This window comes from Populus nigra, chromosome 12, assembly GCF_951802175.1.
Source record: "Populus nigra chromosome 12, ddPopNigr1.1, whole genome shotgun sequence".
Taxonomy (NCBI): Eukaryota; Viridiplantae; Streptophyta; class Magnoliopsida; order Malpighiales; family Salicaceae; genus Populus; species Populus nigra.
In genome coordinates this window covers 6,920,796-6,941,069 of record NC_084863.1, presented here as the reverse complement: position 1 = coordinate 6,941,069, position 20,274 = coordinate 6,920,796, and the positions used below count along the sequence as shown (strand labels likewise).

The window sequence follows — 20,274 nt, the reverse complement described above, 5'->3', positions numbered from 1 at the left end:
AAAAACAAAAACACTCATTAACCTTAGGCTTGAATTATTTTAACTTTAAGGGTATTTTTATTATTTTACTATAAATCTTCAATTGTAATTTCTTCACTATTTATAACTCTTTTACTTTCATAATAATAAAAAATAGAGGAAGCAGAAATAGAAGTTGTTCTACAAAAAACAGAATCCATGATTTAAAAGATGATTTAAAAAATAGATTGCAGGTTATATGGATTTATTGGCCTATTATCACTAATAAACGAGATTTACACCATTCATAGCATTCATCTATTCTTCTAAGGTTCTCTCTTCTAACCAAGGCTCTAAAATCTTGTGTACCAATATTACTTGGATCCCAATAAAACCAATAAAAATAGAAATAGACAATCAAAAATAAAAATAGAAACTAGTAGTGGTGTTATTACACTTGAGAATGATTCAAAGATCTGGTCACTGGTTTCCAACCAATATACTTGATTTCAGAACAAAGCAAAACTATAAAAATAACACAAATTTATGATGTGAATGAAGAGACAAGTCAAGGAATGATAGAATCCTCTAACAAATATAGAGCATACTTAATTTTACAGAAATATAAATACAAAATAACAGTAAAAATTTGGAATAAAATGAAATTTAAAGGAATCTTACTTAAATTTACATAGAAACTAGAACAGGAGATATATGGTTTATGGTTTGGATAAAAAAAAATATGAATATGTTTACAAGACATAAGAGAGCAATATAAAAGGTTACAAAGAGTTATAAGGGAGAGGTTTTGATGCCTTCTGCAGATGATCTCTTGTAAATGGTTCTGCTTTCAAAGCTTAGGAGGATCCTTTTTATATAGAAGGTCTTGGGACTGGCTTTTTGAAAAGTTGGAAAAGTTATCTTTTTGTTGTTTGTCATCTTTTGTAAGTCGAGGTCAGCTTTTAAAATATCTTAAAAGCTGACCAAATACCTAGCTAGAACTACTCTTGTACTTCTAGCCAATAGAATATATTTACTTCAAAGAAATATATAATATATTTTTAGGCTAATACTCTTTATATATATATATATATCTTACACACACACACACATACACACAAACACATAATATTGGTATTGGAGCCTGTTAGGATCTGAGCAGTATTGGTTATTCAAAATCTCAAAAACCTAGTAAGAAGAGAGAACCTTAGAAGTATAGATGAATGGTATTGAATGGTGTAAGCCTCGTTTCAAAGTGGTGACAGGGCAGTAAATCCATATAACTTGCAACCTATTTTTTAAATTATCTTTTTAAAATATGGATTCTATTTTTTTGTATAATAACATGACCAAAAGATTGATGTCTTATTCCAAGTGCAGGAGTGTCGAAGTAATAAATAACCCGACAAGACCGGGGTCGAACCACAAAAAGGTTAACTATATAAATTATAGATAACAACAACAAGAAGAAGAAGAAGTCAAATTTGAGATGTGATATTGATGTAAGGATTAAACAAGAATAAAATAATTGTCAAAGTTAGAGGATCCACTAATGGTATTTCAAACAAGTATAGTATAAATTTTTTTTATTACTCAACTGGAAACCACGCACAAAGGAGGTTCCAATCGGATAATAAATTGTTAACATGATTACATTAGTTATCTTATTTGAATAATGCTAATACTTGTAAATGTTGTCAGGCATTCATGATTATAACATATGTTAACAACAAATCAAGTTCCTTTCATAGCACAGGTGTCGGTTATACCATATGGTTGGGTTATGAAAGTGCCAAGTATTTGTTGTACCAAAGATTATATAACATAAATCTAGATTAACCATTTAACAAGCAAAGTATTAAAAGGAACAAGATAACAAATATAAAACATGTTAGTATCAAACATTAAGGTCCATGTTGAGTTTATATTATACTTATTCTTACACCATTAGTGTAACCTTTTTACCTTGACATGATAAACATAGCTAAACATAATGAAAGAGAGAAACATAAATAAACAAGGCAAGAAAATGAAAAGCATAAGCAAGAGATTAATATAAGCAAAACTTAAGCATTACAAAATATAAAGAGAGAGCAAGAGCATGATCTTGATCTTGATTTGAAAACCAAGATGCCTAAATACATGGCAGATGCCTCATTTTATAGGCCAAAATTTATAGCTATTGATTAGTTGACTCATTGTTGAGTGGGTGGCCATATCTTGACTTGGTGACAATCCTTATCTTTTTGTCTGCCAAAAACGTCATTGATAACGTCATAATTTGAACAGATTTAAATCATGAAAGTTCTAGGAAATTGTCTCATCTTTCTAGGAAAAAAAGGTTGAGGTTATTTGAACTTCTAGAACTCGAGATATGGACTGAATACTGAACAGTGTCTGAGCTGCAGGACAGATTCGAACTTCTCCGTTATTGCTACAATTTGGACTTGAAAACAGCTTTTTTAAATCTTAGACTCCCATGAAAGTTTTAGGCATATGTCTTAGCTTTCCATTCATATAAGGCAGACCTAAATCCAAGATCTACAACTCCAGATATGACCCGATGACCGAATAGTGTTCTAGTTTAGACTGAATCAGCATCTCTTTTCTAAGTTTGGCCCTCTCTTTGTCCTTTCAATTTCCGTACTTAAACTCATCAATCAATCCTTTTATTTATGTGATAGGCCTGCATTTAAGATGAACATTTACTATAAATTAAAGGTATCTTATGGTATCAGACTTGTTATTATAAAACATGCTTTAGTTAAGGAGTTATTGGTACTTCAAGTGCAAAATGATGATATAAAACCTTGATAAAAATACACTTTTAAGTACTAATCATATAACAACTTTTATTTTTGCTTCTTCTACCTCTGATTCTTATAAAAACAAAAGAATTATAAATAGTGAAATGATTACAATTGAAGATTTTACAAAAAAAATATTAATGATCGGAAAATTTCAAAGGTTCAAAAGTACCAAATTCATCAAAATTCTTCTTTCAATCTTTTCAAAACCCATTTTACAACAAAAACTAAAGAAAGAAATATTCTGTTTACAAAGTATTTTGAAACTATCCAACTTCTTTTCCAAAAATCCTTATAAAAACACAAAGACAAAGACAAAAACTACAAATATATACATATTGGCCTTGTACAAGTAGAAATCAAACATCTTACCAAAAAAATGTTTAAATACTTTCATCCTAGTCCTCAGAGATGCTAGATTCCAAAATTTCCATGATTCATTACTCAATTTCATTGAGTCCAGTTTATATAGTGGTCCTATTTCTTTTAATTGTTATCCAAACCTAACCATTTCTCTCAAAGACAAAAAGGTCCTACAAAGTATAATCTTATAAATAAAAACCCATATAATTACAACATGCTTGGAGGATCAATTCATGTAGCCTTAATCTTTAAGATCCATTATAAGATCCCCTGGGAGAGACCGGTCAAACAAGAGAATTAAGCGTGCTTCTTTGGAATGGATAAAAGATCTTCGCTAACTACTAACATTCTCGGGCAAACGCATCTTAAGAACTGGGACATGTTATTTCAGATTTCTGTTTGGGCTCTATGGAAATGGAGGAACTCCTCCATCGGGTTTTTTTTATTATTATTTTATTTTATAATCTCTTACCTTGCCGTCAAATGAGCCCAGATGACCTCTTCAATTTCATATTTTGCTACCCAAATGAAATTAAAGTTTGCCTTTATTTTTAGTAGCTCTGGTAGTTTTTTCCAAGGGGATAAGATGCTGCTCTTCTAGGAGTATAGTTTTGGCTTGAACCAGCTTGGAGTTCAAATATTTAAAGCTAGAAGTTGACTTCCAAACTACCCAGGATCTGATTATAAAGAAAGCCTCAGATGGAGGTCTTGATGAGATATTGCACCATATGTAGAAGTTTTTGTGAATAGAATGGTAGGTTGAAGGCAGCCACATATTCAGAGAAGCAAATGCATGCATTGATTGTCTTGATGCTATCGAGGGTGCTTAGTTGTTTAACCAGAGAAGGATGTCCTACTCACCCCCATAAATTTTGTAGTTGATAGGTTGATAGGTGACGTTTTAGGCCATACTAGCCTCGATGTTTGCTCTTCATTGCAGAACCAGACTATTTTTTATGTAAGAAATAAGAAACGACAATAAATTAATTAAATTTTAAAAAAAAATGATTAGGATAACTTGGAGAAAAATATTTTTTTAAAAAAAAAATTAACAATGTATCTCAGTTCATAGCCCTTTAAATACAAAAGAATAAAATAGAGTAAAAAAAAGACATAAAAAATAAGTTCTGGTCAACCCGAGTTAGCATGATAAACCTGTAACCTCGACAATCAAGGTCAAGCCAACTCGAGATATCCCACCAAATTCACGGCCTAAATCATGAGAATGAAATAACCTAATAAAAAAATAAAGAGAATTATAAAGTCTTTTTTAAATAAAAAGAAAACGTGATAACTTTTAAACTCATGACCCAGATCATTAAGACCTGAAGCATTCTATCGGAAAAAACTATGAAGTTTAATTCTCAATCAATAAAATATTGACGGATGAAATTAAAAAATATATATTTAAATTATACAAAATGATTCAAAAAGTAATGATTAAAAGAATAAGGATCAAAATGAAAATATAAAATATATTTTATATTTGATTGAAAGGTGAAATTAAAAGAAAAATCAAAAGAAAAATCAATTTAGCAAAAGAATTCCAAAAACATTAAGGATCAAAATTGTCATAAAATATAAAAACAAAATTTCGACTGAATGATGAAATTAAAAAGAATAATAACTTTTACAAAAAGCCAAGAAAAAAACTAGAAAAAAATGAACCAAATTAAAAAATATAATACCTTCAATTTGGATTGAAATATGAAATTAAAAACCAACAAAACTTTAACAAAAGAGCCAAGGAATAAAATTAGAAATCAAAAAAATAAGGACCAAATTGAAAAATATATAATATTTGGTAAATTGGGATTGAAGGATAAAATTGAAACATATAAAACTTATACAAAAGAAACAAGAAAAAAAAATTATAAACCAAAAGAATAAAGATTGAAGTTGAAATATCAACAACAAAGATAATCAAGTTATAATTTTCGTGGGACGGGGGAAGAAGTAAAAAAAAAAACCTATCGATAACAAACCAGACCACGAAGATTGACAAGAGTCAAACCTTAAGGAAGAGGACACAACATGGTGTTATAAAAACGCTTGTCCTTTAACTAAATATCAAATTGCTTCTAGGCTATGATAATAACAAAAAAAAAACTATTGTGAAAAGTAAAAAAAATATCAAAACTTTTTTTTTTTTTGCTTTTAAGAGTATTTTCTAGTTTTATAGTGATTTTAATTATTTATTATTTTTTTATATTTGATCAAATATTAAATTGCACCTCAGCTGATATTATAATAATAAAAATATCTTTGGGAAAATACAAAAATGCTCCTTTATACTAGTTTTAAATTTTTTATTTTAATAGTATTTTGGTTGTTTCACTATGCAATTGAGATGAAACAAAATTTATTTGTTATTTGTCAATTTAATAATAACTAGTAAGTCTTGTAAATACTCTTGTTAAAATTTAATAATAACTAGTAAGTCTTGGAAAAATAAAATTATCATTATACTATTTTAACAAACCATACAAATGAATCTAGAATTACAGTGTTTTACTAATGACAATTAATTTCTTCTAATGGTCATTTATCGCAAGTGATAGATTTTTTTTATCAGGCCCGTAATATCCAAATATATAATGGTGAGCAAAGTTTCAATAGCAACTACACTTAAAATCTACGGTTCTGGATATGATTAAAAACATTGGTAGGCCCGAAGAAGAGTCTGGACCTACCCCAAAATATTGTTTTACCATGGGTTATCGAGGGCGTTGATTTGTGCACGATGTAGTAATCCTTGTTTGAATGAATTATTATTATTATTAATTAATTAATCCTATTTTGAAATAGTTCTTTGCTTCTTTTTTTTCAATCAATATTTTTTAATTTTTTAATATTAAATTTGTTTTTACTGAATTATCATACTTTCATAACACATATTATAGATTTAACAAATTAACTTGGTTGATTTAATTTTTTTTTAATTAATTTTTTTTTCAATTTTATCATTTAATATTTAAGTTGATTAAAAATTAAATTTTATAATTTATTTTATTTACTTTATATTATGTTATTTTGGCCTCATGACCCGAGAATAATGTTTAACGGGTTAACCCAAATTGACTCGGATGACCTTTTGTGTCCTTTTTTAGTTGATTTTTTTTCAATTTTATCATTCAACACTTAGTTGGTTGAAAATTAAGTTTCATAATTTTATTTGATTTGCTTTATATGAAGATATCTTGATCTTGCGATCAAGATCATGAATTTTGGTACATTTAACCCTGCTTAAATCAAGTTATTTTTTATTCTCTTTCTAAGAAATTATCTCGATCTCATGACCTGGGGCACGAATACTTCAACATTGTATTTGTTTTTTATTGGGTTATCCTCGTCTTATGACCCGGGTGGCAAGTTTGGTTGGTTAACCTAATTGACTCAATTTTTTTTCTTTTTTTAACTGACTTTTTCCCCTAATTTCATCATTTAATACTGTGTTTGATTGGGAATTAAGATTCATGATTTGTTTTGGATTGTTTTTTAATAGGTTATTTCAGCCTCATGACCCATGAATAGTGCGTAACGGGTTAATTTAGGCTGACTTTACTCGTTTTTTGTCTCATTTTTTTAATTATTTTTTTTTAAATTTCATCATTTAACATTGAGTCCTATAGAAATGATTGAGAATTAAGCCATATAATTTGTGTCACACTCGACATCGCGGCAGCCTTAAAAAATTTTCAATGAAAAAAACAGATTTCTAGCATCTTGTTCTTTCATGGGAAATGGTCTTGTTTAAGGAGTCGCCACCTAGTATTATGGTCACTAGAACCCCTGACTGGTCAGCAGAGATTCTATAGTGTGGAACTGATTACGCAAAAGGAAAGATATTATCATCCCTCAAACATCCTGCCTGAGGCAGGATGCATTGCTGGTTTTGTAATAAATTGCTAACATTTTGTTGGCTTATGCTATGTTGGTTTGTGTGCAATATTCTTGACTTTGACGCCAGTGAATATTCAACTACGGATACTTCCAACTCTAGCATTAGTAAATATTACATAGCTATAAAAACAAAATAAATTTAATCAGTATTTTTTATTCCTGATGGTGTCAGTGAATAAACAAATAAAATAAATTTATTTTTACGTATACACAATTTTTTTTATTTTTATGTAGCTAAATAAAATATAATAAAATAAATTTGAATCAATATTTTTATTCCTGACTCTAGTATCAATGAATAAAAAAATAAATTCATATTTATATTTTTTATTTATACATGCAAAAAAAATTTTGGGCTGAACCCAGCTCAGCCCATATAAACTAGGCTAGACCCAGCTAGCCCGGTCCGGTCACTGGCCCAAGCCAGTGACCCCGCTGGGTAACCTGAAGCACGCGTGAACTAAATCACGCGTGCATGAGCAGAATTGAGTTAGAATGTACAGTAGGAAGTGAATTAAAATTCAAAGTAAACAGTAACCGGTGAATTAAAATGAAAAGCGGGGAAAAAGAAGCTTACTTACCTGGTTTTGCAGAGACTTTGCACGAATCGGCAGACGCTGGGCGAAGCTCCTGTCTTCAAGCTTCCTTCCTGCTCGTTGCTCTTTCTTTTTCTGTTGTTCTGTTTCTGTTCCCCTTGCTGTGTTCTGTTCTCTCTGTTCTCTTGACTCTCTCTCTGTATGTCCTCCAGCTCGTCCCCCCTGTGTTTGTTTCGGTTCGTGCTCTGCCTCTCCGTTTTTTTCTCTGGTTCTCACTCCCTGCTTCTCCCGCTCGTCTGTGAATTTGTGCTTTTTTCTTTGTTTTGTTTTTCCTCCTTTGTGCTCCCCCCCCCCCCTCCCTGCTGAGGCCTTTCTCTGGCTTTTATAAAGCCAAAAAAGGTCTTGTGTCCCGGCCTCCAGAAATGACGGGCATCGTGGAGGCGAGAGATCATGACTTCAGGAATGGCATCGTGGGTATAGTGGTCGTGATCTGCTAAATCTTCCCCTGGCCATGATCTGCTGAATTTTCCCTGTTGAACCGGCTTCCTCCGCGCGAAATGAAGGAGATAATGAACAATGCTTCCACACGGCGCCCAGTGTCCTTGGGCATGACTGTTTTTCACTTTGGTCCCTAAACAGTTTAAACTTAACAATTGGGATCCTAATCAGTAATAATCGATTTCTAATTGTGCCCTTGGATTAATTTCAATTAAATCCCTGAATTTATTTAATTAATTAAATCAAAGTTTAATTAAGTCCGTAAATTTATTAATTCTTCTGATTTTATTAATTAAACTAATCCAAATTTTAATTAAATTTCCAAACATATTAATTCTTCAATTTCTAACCAATTTACTCTCAAATATGGTAATTTCATCCCTAAATTTTGAATTTGTGTTGTTTTAACCCCATGCTCAAATATATTTTTATCCATTTATTTTTTTATTATTTATTCAAAAATTAGGTTATGACAATTTATTTTGATTTTTTTTTATAGGGTTATCTCAATCTCATGATCAAAGTTGTAGTTTCGATAGGTTAACCCAAGTTAAATCAAGTTATTTTTTTATTTTCTTTCTATGAGGTTATCTCAGTCTGATGACTTGGCTCATGGGTTTGACAGATTGAATTGAGTAATTTTTTATGTTGTTTTTTTAATTGATTTCTTTTTTAATCTCATGCTTTAACATTGGACTGATTGGACATCGAAATTCATAATTTGTTTTAACTTGCTTTTCATGAGGTTATCTCGGTCTTATGATTCAATTTGTAGGCATGACATGTTAACTCAGGTTGCTTTTTTAATTAATTTATTTTTTAATTTCATCTTTCAATATAGGTTGATTGAGAATTATACTTCATAATTTATTTTGATTTATTTTTTAAGGGGTTATCATAGTCTCATAATATGGGTCATGGATTTGACTTGTTAACCCATGTTGACTCAAGTCAATTCAATAAGTTGTTATTTTAATATTAAAAAAATATGTTATCTTAAAATTTTTTTAGTCAAATTATGTTTTTACGGCTTGTATAAGTTGTTTTTAAACCTACTAAGTCAACCGGGTTACATCGGGTCAACCCTCACTTGATTTAATTTTTTTTCCCACTAAAAAAAACAATAGCAACATCTGAATATTTTTTTTATGTTCAAGAAAAATTTGACTTAACCCACAGCGTAGCGCGGGTCAATAATCTAGTCAAAACACTAAAGGGTAAAGGGTTTAACTAAAATAATGTTATTTTTTTTAGCCATGCTAATAAAGTAATATTTAAGTTAATAGTATTTTTTGTTTTTTTTTAATTTTATCTTTTAATATTAGATTGTTTTGAAAATTATGATTCATAATATTTTTTTATTTTCTTTATGTAAAGTTATAAACAAGTCTCATGGATTTATTTTTTTTCTTTTCTCAATTTCAACCTTTAACATTAGATTTGTTGGAAGTGGGGCTTCATGATTTTTTTATTAGCTTTCTATGAATTTATGTCGATATCATAACTCCGGTCATGAGTTTAACAGGTTAACCCGAATTGACTTGAGTTATTTTTTTAGGACAAATTTTTCTAATTTTTTTTATTTCATCTTTTAATACTGAATTAGTTGGAAATTGGACTTTGTAATTTTTTTTATTTGCTTCTACAGGGTTATCCCAATTTCTTGACCTTGGTTTCTCGTTTAGAAATTTAACATAGGTTGAATTTGTTAAACTTTAGGGTGATTTTTTTAATTAATTGAATATATTTTAAATTAGACTTTGTAGTTTTTTCTATTAGCTTTCTATGTGGTTATCCTGATCTCATGTTCCAAGTTGTGGAATTGATAAGTTGATTCAGATTGAATTGGTTAATTTTTTTATCCTTTTTTTTTGGATTTTTTTTTAATTTTACCCTCCAACAACTCAATCTTTTTTTTTTTGTTTAATTTCATTCTTCAATATTAAATCGGTTGAGAATTGAGATTCATATTTTTTTTTCAATTTTCTTTATGTGGAGTTATCATAGTCTCACGGATTTAGTTTTTTTTTCTCTCTCTCTCTCTCAATTTCAACTTTTAACATTGGATATGATAGAAATGGAGTTTTGTAATCTTTTTATTTTCTTTTTATAAAATTATTATAGTCTCATAACTCAAGTCATGAGCTTAATAGGTTATAGCCCATGTTGACTTGGGTTAATTTTTTTTATTTCACCATACAACATTAAGTTGGTTGGAAATTGGGCTTCATAATTTTGTTTGATTTACTTTCTATGGGGTTATTCTGACCTCAGGACCCGAGTTATAGGTTTAACAGATTAATCTAGGTTGAATTGGGTAGCTTTTTCTGTCATTTTTAATTTAATATTATTTTTTTAGTTTTATCTTTTAACATTCAGTTGATTAGGAGTTGACTCTCACAATTTATTTTAATTTTAATTTTATAGGATTATCATGGTCTCATGACCTAAGTCACAGATTTGACAGGTTAACCCAAATCGATCCAATATGTTGTTGTCTTAATATTTTTTTAAAAAAATTCAAATATGTCACCGTATTAATATTTAATAAAGGGGTCAACTAATATGCATCATAATTTGAATTTATAATTATTATTTTTATTAGAAAACAAGTTATTAATGCTTGGATATTCCTTTACGTTTAAAAAAATTGACATGACTTGCATCACAACACAAACCAATAATCTAGTAAAAACAACTAAATGAGATAGTGTTTCTACTGTGGAATCCATTGTGCATTATGAGTAAATGCAATGTGGATTTCTACATTGCTTTGTCTTAGAATTAGATTTTATGATTTGTTTTGTATTCCTTTTATATGCTTATCTCAGTGTCTGAATTTTTTTTTGGTGCTGGGTTGATACTCAATTTAATAAAGTAAGATTTAATTGTATTGATTTAAACTAATAGAAAGTTTAGGGGGTGGATTTGAAACTAGTATAAATATTCAAACCCTTTTTTGTCCATACCAATGACTAGATTGAAAAAAGAGAAAAAAAAATGGTTATCGAGTGTAACACATGAACTAAAGGGTGAAGGGTAATTATCGCGTTGTGGTGGCACATGCAACTTTATCCATAATCTGAATTCGACTTTTCTTCGTATATTTAGAATCATCTTAGCGAGTGTTGTCTTATACGACATGTGGTGACGTTAGAGCTATGATGTGGTTCGAATGCCCCATTCTTTTCTTTATTTTTTTTCTCTCATCTCCTCGATTCTCATGCATGGCCCTTCAAAAATAGCAAAGTGGCATGTTAATATTTTTATATTAATTTTGATCCTTATTGTGATTGCTTCCTTTTTTTATCATTTACTTAAAATTAATTTTTTTTCTTCTGATTTTATCTTTCACTTTTGGATTGGTTAGTAATTGAGCATCATAGTTTTTTCAATTTTCTTTCGATAGAGTTATCCTGGTCTCATAATCCGGGTTGCGAGTTTTGACAAATTAACTAGGGTTGACTCAAGTTTTTTTTGTTGTTTTTTTAATTGATTTTTTATTTAAATTTCATTATTCAACATTTGGTTTGTTGTAAATTGAGCTTTGTATTTTTTTTGTTCATTTTCTATGAGGTTATCTCGTTCTCATGAAATAAGTTGCAGGTTTGATAAGTGTAATTATGTTGATTCAAGTTATTTTTTTATGTTTTTTTAAATTGAATTTTTTTTTCATTTTACTCCTTCAAAATTGAATTGAATGGAGATTCCGCTTCTTAACTTATTTAAATTTTCTTTCTATTGATTTATAATCAAGTTTGTTTAAAAACTTGCATGTAAGCTCATTTGCAAATTTATGAAAATTTGAAAGCAAAAACAATTTGTTTAACATTTCATAAAATAAATAACTAATTTAATATGTATTGAAAAATATTATTTTTATGAAATAAATTTAATACAATTCTTTAGCAATTATCTTCATGTGTGCTAAAATAAAGACTTAAAAATATGAATATATTTCTTAAAAAAATGCATGGAACACACTTTGTTTACATAACCTTTTATGATATTACACAATTAAATGAGATTTTAGAGCTAAAAAAACAAGTAAAGTTTATAATGTAGTTGGAAAATAGTTAAAAAGATTGAGATCTAATAGAACATGAATTTAAAATTTTTCTTATTAAATAATTATTTATACTATGTTTTCTAGTTCGAACATATCGATATCATAATAGAATAGGGATTGATTTGTATTGTCATAAATATATGTTAAAGTTTAAATCCAACTTATTTACAAACTCATTAAGCAAGCAACTACTCAAGTTCGAGACGGGATTGAACCTAACAATTTTTAAATAAGTAAAGCTTGAATCTTATATTTTAAACTCGAAGAGTTTAAACCTTTCAAAAATTAGACAAGCCTCCCCCAGATTAGACAAGCCTATTCTGGTTCACAGAAAAATCTGCATGGTACTATCACAGACAGGCACATGATTCCTGAGGATTAATTTGAAGATCAGTGCACTATCATAGCTCAAAAAGAGAGATCATCTGATCTCATGAACACGACCTTGAACATGTTCTAACATTGATCAGTGGGGAAAGGGCAAAAAATGAAAAAAGGAAGAAGTCTAAAAGCATCTTTAGAAGGCTTTTTTATGTGGCTTTCAAAATAATGTCTGAACATTTCGACCAATAAAATGGCAAACTACAAAGTTCATATTATCATTTAAACAATCACAAAAGCAACCTTTGATCAACATTAATGGCAAAAAAACAGGGTACTTGTCTGATATTCAAACTTGTGGTCTCAGATTATTATAAACAAACAGAACCGTATCTCTCACATTGTAGCTTCCACTTCAGGATCAGCTTCAAGAGGCACGGGGGGTGAATTATTACCACCTCTCAGACGAGAAGATACTTTGTCAATAGCTGAATTCAGTTGGCTGATTTTTGCATTCAAGGTCTGCCTAGTCTTCTGCTTTTCCAGAAAAGGGAAGGGCATCCAATGTTAAACTTCTGTACAGATTATCCAGCAAGCAGAAAAGATGCATGATGAATGAATAAAATGTAATTACCTCTAATCCTTCATCATAATATATTGGTCGCTTGGCCCTTCGAAATCCATATTCATCTTCATTTAGCAGGGACCTTCTTATCTGAAACAATAATAATTAAAAAAAAAAAACATGAAACCAACACTTAATAAATAAACCTGAGCTTCAAAAGAGCAATAAACCATAAGCCATTTCTCAGACAAGAGTAACAATGAACAACATTCCTTTCTTTTTTTCCAATCCGAAGACAATATATTGGATAAAGCATTGACAATCCATTTATGTCCTTGTCGCTTTCAGTGTACATTACAGTGGTAATAAGTAATTATGGCAAGACATGTAGCATCCAGAAATGAAAGAAAAGTATACAGCAAGTATACTGAAAGCTAGAAGTAATGAAAAAAGAAACACTCTGTGTTACTCTAATTGTTTATTTAACGATAAAATGAACTTATGTACTGCCTTAATCTTTAGATTAGTTAACAGGAAGGTAACGGGAGAGCCCAAGTCATATTATCGAGAACAGGATCAACAAAAGGATGTCAAACAGCAGAGCATTGAGAATTTTCAAGATAGAGAATATTGCATGGACGCCAAGCCAGGTCTGTAACCCTATCAAATTGCAATAGAACATAGCCTATAAATACGTTGTTATCAAGAAGTAAATTGAAAAAATGACACATAATCATACTGATTCTAATGTTACATCCGCACAAGCAAAATGATTTTGAGAACCATAAACACCAAGCATCCAACCACTTCATTTGGACATCGAGAGTAAACTCGACCTGATGCAACACGTTCTAGCCAATTGTTGTGCAAAGGTGGAGCAGCTTGAGAAATGAGAATGATTCATTTCAATGAAGGAAAAGTTTTCCTTATGCATTCAGCTGAAGTGTCGGCATGTTAGTTCCTTTTGAAAGAAGCATTCAAGTACTTTGTAGCCAAAATTATTAAGAGGCAAGATATCTAATCACCTGAGGAGCAAAAATATACGCTAAAGTTCCAAATACAGCACCTCCTAAAACAAAACCAGCAACAAAATCACTGCCACCGCCCCTACTACCATCACTGCATGTAACAGAGAGAAACAAGAGAAGATGTTGATGATGATGAGTTAAATCAGCAAAAGTAGAGGGATACTCGAAACAAATGCTTGCCTAAGGGAGAAAAGCATCGACTTCATAAATGTTCAATAGACACAACTAGGGGCTCGGCTCAGCTCAGATAATAAAAATGAGATGGATGCAGTTGGGGTTCAATTCTTCCTAGTTAGAATGGATGTCAGAGATGTAAACTAATTGAGTCAAGAACTTTCTACTATTGACTCCTTAATAAGCACATGTTGTGAAAGTGAAATGGCCTTAGCTGTGGATAAAAAGTTTTACCCTTGAAATGTGGGCAATCACATGTAACTACCAGTTGAAAATGAGCATATTAGTTTTACTGTCCATAGGCATCACCACTTTAATTGGAGCTAATATTTGTGAGTTTCGCAAATCTACACTTAGGTGATGGACATCATGTCAATGAAATGGTCCTATAACAAACACTACATCAACTAATAAAAAGAATAGAAAGCAAATCCAAAAATCAAGCTAGTATATCTGTTACTACAAGCTACCACACCAATGAAACAGGTAGTAGACGAAATCTCGCCATTTGAAAATACTTTCCATCAAAGCAAATCAACAACAGGTCAACAACATGGCCATTTCTTGGCATGAAATACAGGCTTCTGAGTTGTCATATCAAATGACATGGATTTGTTACATTTATAAGACAGGAATCAAGAACAAGAACAGCATACTTGTATTCGGCACGAACTGCGAACTTGGGGCTGCTTCCAACTAGGTTTGATTTCCTTCCAATTGCCAATCTCGGTGCTTTGGAAAATGAAATGGATTTTGTCGACCAAAGTTCACGTGGCTTAGGTTGGGATCCTCCACCTACACCCAAACCCAAACCCAAATAAAACACAAACTCCCACCATTTTCTTCTCTTATACTATAACAGCACTTCAATTCTCATGATCAAGAGTTTCAAAACATTACAAGATAATAATACTCCATACAAGATTATTATCTTTTCTAAAAAAAAAAAAACAAAAAAACTATCAATCATTAACGTTAGAATTGTTTCTAACGAAAGTAGAAAAATCTTGCTCTGTTTTCTCAGGAAATAAATAAACAATCAAGAAACCCTTTATAAACTAAAAAGAAGAAGAAATTATATACCTGATGAGACTGAAACAGGAGCGAAAGAAGTAGCCATGGAGATCTAGCAGCCCAGAGAGAGACGAAATGCCAATTTTTTTTTGTGGGAGATAATGCAGTGTAATTAAGCCCGAAGATGAGGAAATGCTACTAGGTAATATTGTCTCTTGTAGTCCTTGTAATGTACACCAGCTATCCCTTTTTTATGTTCCTTATTTCCCCGTCATATCCTCGTATTTATAGATCCAATCATAAGGAATTTTTTATTTCTATTTAAATTTTATTTATTTGGTTTTTAACAAGCTAATAATTATTATTTTTTAAAGTATAATTTATTAAAAAATATTTTAAAAAAAATATTATTTTTCACATCAAAACAATCAAAAATATAAAATTTAATTTAAAAAATTAATTTTTTACAACATATAATTCTAAATAGCCTTATACAACAACAAATAAAAAATACACGAAGAGCGATATTTTACTAGTCTAATAACTAATTATAAACAAATAAAAAATACTATTTTTAAATTTAAATAATTTTTTCTTTGAGATTCTAATATATAAATATTTTTTTATAAAATAATATAAAAATTTATGACTCTACACCATATACATAATTTGTTTTTTTTTTTTTGTTTTTTCACATGTTGAATGGTAAATAAGATGGAAAATCAAAGTAATACTCAAAAATCCATTTGACATTTTCATAATTAAAAGAAAAAATTGAAAGACAAATAAGAGGAAGTATTTTACTCTTTCCAAACACCAACGTGGCTGGCTTTATAGAGTAAGGGCAGTATTGTAAAGTAAAGATGATGGGTTTCAAAACCAAACCATCCATATAATTAAAGACAGGTCTGCAGTTGAGCCCAAAGAGCATATGGCATTGGGTTACCCGCCTCCACCTAACTTCCATCTAAATTGCACACGCGCCAGCTTCGTACATGGTCCGGTCCACACCTAGGCACTCTTCTTCTTTCTTTCTTTTTTCTTTTTTTTAACATGTTTGTTTACGGTGAGCGGGTTTTTTAAAAAAAAGTAATTTTTTTTAAATTAATTTTTTAAATTTTTAAAATATTTTGATGTATTAATATTAAAAATAAAATTTAAAATAAAAAAATATTATTTTAATATATTTATAAGTAAAAATTACTTTTAAAAGTAATTACTACTCTAATATCAAATATTATTTTATAAGTTATCTTGATCATTTAATGATAAGAAAATTTATTTATTTTATTTTTTCTAGGTAGTTTAGGAAATTAAATAACATACTTAATAATTTATTTTTTTATTTTTTATTTTTAAATCTTCTTGTTTGTTTAGGACAGTTTTTAAATTTATTTAAAGAATTATAAATTTTTTAAAAAGATAAATTACTTGGAATTTTGATTTAAAATATGTGTGTGATTTATTTTCCATAGAATTTTATGTTTTTATACTCATTTTCTTTTTTTGTTTTGTGTTTTATGTTTCACAAGAATTTATTTATATAATCCATTCAATAAAAAAACTTGAACTCGAGAGTCGAGACATCCTATATCTAAAGCCAAATCCTTGATCACTTGTGCTAACACATGTGGGTAATTCTTAATAACACTATGACTAGACTCGAGGTATAAAAGAGCAGATCGAGGGAAAAATTACAATATTCTTGATTGGTTGATTGAACATGATGCATAAAAATACTAGTTCTTTTACATTAATTGAGTAATTATTTTACACGTGCTCTTAAATCCTAGGCTAATTTGACTTTTGATTAGTTATTCTATTAAGTACTCATGCTATATATGAATATAACTATATCTTTTAGTTTTATGTGCTTGTTTCAACTCTATTTATCAATCGTTTTCTTATGGCTAATCTTGACTTCTGATCATTTGGTCGTTTGCTCCTTCAATACTCATAGTCGATTAAAATCTCTTTCAGCTTGGTTGATTCTTTCGATTCATGATTGATTCCTACTTTATCTCCCTAATAAATCTCAAATTATTATGATCATCAATTGTTTTGCATACCTAAAGAAATTTTATATGAATACTATAAATTTTTATGATCTCAACAAACTCTAGGACTTGTTTGATGACACTCAAGATGAAGTCCTAGATAAAGTATTACATGAAAAATAATTTAAGCATTTTTTGAATCGATTAAACCTTTCAAGTTTGCTTATTTATTATCTTTATCCCTAGTCACCCTCTTCAAGCTTTGTTTAATTATGTTTTAGCCTTATAATTATTTTTTAACAACATATTCCTTACCAAATTTTATCTTAAACACTAATCTTCTTACCCTTCAAGAGAACTAAGTTTACACAATTTCATTTTTAGAAAAGTATGTAATATGTGAGAGGTAGAAAGTCTATAAGTAAAAAAAAAAGGCAAAAATAAAAAAAAATATTGTGATCATTGTTTGATATTTTACATGATATGCCTTTTTGATGGGAGAGGGAAAGAGAAGTGTAAAGCTACAAATAATATAACAAAAGATGACAAGACTGATAATGGGAGGATTCTTCCTCTTTACTATTATTTGAGATTTTTATTTTGTTTGAGCCTGAATCTTTGGAAGCATGATAAAGATAGATGTATTTTAAGATTCAAATGATGGAGAAGTCATGTATGTGTTAGAAGTGAATATGTTCTATTTGTGTTAAAAAATTTAGTTCTTTTGCTTTGTTAGAATCCTATCCTTTTTTTGTTGCCCTCATCTTAGTCTTGCATCACAAGTCTAATAAAGATCTATTGATCTTTAGTAATATTTGTGTTTTATGTTAGTGGAGAGTGATTTTAAAAGCAAGCCTATAAAATTTAAAATATCAATGTTTTAACTAGATATCTATTTCATATTTTACTTGTTTACATAAAAATCATCTCGAGAACTAACAATGAAGTGAGAATGATATTGTCATATGCACGAATTAGAGGTTTAATAATTAGGTGAAGTTTAGTTTTGAATTAACTTTTGGACTTGTGTGATATTGAATGATTCCTTTGGATTATAAACTTTAGAAAATCTTTGAGGCAACAAATTTTATAAATTAAACCAAATCTTATTTTTATTTGTTTTTCTCTTTCTTCTTGTTTAAGGACAAACAAGAAGTAGAGGTATTTGATGAGCTTGGTTTTTAAATGATTTTTACTTACTCTTGCTTTTAATTTAAGCTAGTTTATCTTAAATATTTCTATTTTATATAGTTTTTATTTATATGTAAGAAGAAGTGAATTCTTGAAATAATGGACTTTAGAGTGGAAATTCAACATTTAATCTTTGAATTTTAGCTAAATATTATACATAATTTGATTGAGACTTATGGTACTGAGGAAGCCCATTTAGAATGCAATTAAATGAATAAATTCACCTTGAAGAGGTTATGTACATGTTTTGGTGAAGAACAAAAAAGAAAATGAAATTTTATTGTAAGAATAACGAAATTTCCTTACCATAATTTTTAAAAGCAAGTCTCGGTAACTTAACTACAACTTCCTATACAATTATCCAAATTAAGTGATCTTGGTGTTAAAATAAATATAAGGGGAATATATATATATATATATATATATATATATATATATATATATATATATATATATATAGACACACACACACACACACACACTTACACACACATTTTTATGTTTATTACTTTCTCAAAATAAATTGATATAATGTATAAAATAAATTTGAATTTGCTACTTTTGAAAAGCAAATCAGGAAAAAAAAAGAATTTTAAATCAAAGAAAAAGAGAAGATCAAGGGAAGAGACTATCAACAGAGCTAAAAGGAGGGGTTATTTTTACCATTAAAAGACAATGAGAGAACCAGAAAAAACTAAACATTGTAATAAAATGCTTCTTCAACCGATTCCTAGCAAAAAACTTTTTGTTATTATTCTCTTTAGTTTTCCTTTAATAGTTTCCAATCAGAACATAGTTTATTTCATATTTATTATGAACTGAATTTTATTTTTCCAGAGTTTTGATGTAGTCTAGATTTGATTACACAATTTAAATTTCAAGCTTTTTTTTCATATTTAGTGTTTATTCTTTATCTTATTACTTATGATTTTCTGGCCAATTATTATTTGACCTAATAAAACATAATGAGACTGGGAGATAATTTATGATTAGAAGCTTTCAAGACTGAACACTATTAGTTGAAAGAAAGGTAAAGATACTTTACCCTTATTAGTGTGGTTTTAGATTAAGAAAAATTCAAAGAATTTAATGAATTTTCAAATAATTAAGTTTAGATAGAGATAGGTTGAATTATTAGGAGGAGATATTTTTAATGTTGTTTGAGAGAAAGCATTGAATAGTTAAGAGATTTTTTTAATCATCAACATGAAAATTTATATTTTTATAATAAGAAATAATATATTGTGCAAAATTAACTAGGTGAAACCAAAAGCTCTAGATTTATTTGTTTTATTATCTCTACAACCTATAGTTTTATTCTTTTTTCTTTTTATCTACTTGTGTCAAATACTTTAGTTTAATTTAGGTGGTCATCTCTATAAAACTTTATTTTTATTTGTAAATAGTAATTAATTTAGTAAATTTCAATACTCAATAGCATAATTAGTCTTTGTGGGTTAGACACTCTTTTCTTTATGAAAACTTTACTACTTGTGATTTTGTTCACTTGCAAAGATTTGTCACATAACAAACAATTAAAGGCCAAGATTTAGTTGCCATCTTAGTTGGTCACCTACGCATCATCATCAATCATGAGATAGAATAAGACATCAACATCATCATGGTAAAACTTTTTTCATGGTAATTACAATTTAAAGGTTCATAAACAAATAACAAGGTTGGTACATAAGTGGTAATATCCCTAGTAGTCATAGAGTGACTTTATCATTTTGGCTTGAATTTCCTAGCATTAATAATCAAGTTGAATACGAGGCCATCGTAATCCTAGAAATACTCCTAGAGTTAGGAACAAAATTAGTTACAATAACAAAAGATATGTTACTTATTAT

General features: G+C 29.1%; 1 protein-coding gene and 1 long non-coding RNA gene across 2 annotated transcripts; both read right to left on the bottom strand.

Annotated features, from left to right (window-relative positions):
• Positions 1-1,988: 1,988 nt before the first annotated feature.
• On the bottom strand, positions 1,989-8,104 carry LOC133669059 (uncharacterized). Its single transcript, XR_009833835.1, has 2 exons — positions 7,613-8,104; positions 1,989-2,208 (listed from the first exon to the last, which is right to left on the bottom strand). It is a non-coding gene; the product is annotated as an uncharacterized LOC133669059 (long non-coding RNA).
• Positions 8,105-12,709: 4,605 nt separating this feature from the next.
• On the bottom strand, positions 12,710-15,479 carry LOC133669330 (uncharacterized). Its single transcript, XM_062089423.1, has 5 exons — positions 15,306-15,479; positions 14,879-15,017; positions 14,046-14,139; positions 13,090-13,170; positions 12,710-12,989 (listed from the first exon to the last, which is right to left on the bottom strand). Exons 1-5 carry the CDS (start codon positions 15,340-15,342, stop codon positions 12,852-12,854), a joined length of 489 nt encoding a protein of 162 aa, XP_061945407.1. The 5' UTR covers positions 15,343-15,479; the 3' UTR covers positions 12,710-12,851.
• Between the last annotated feature and the right edge of the window lie 4,795 nt (positions 15,480-20,274).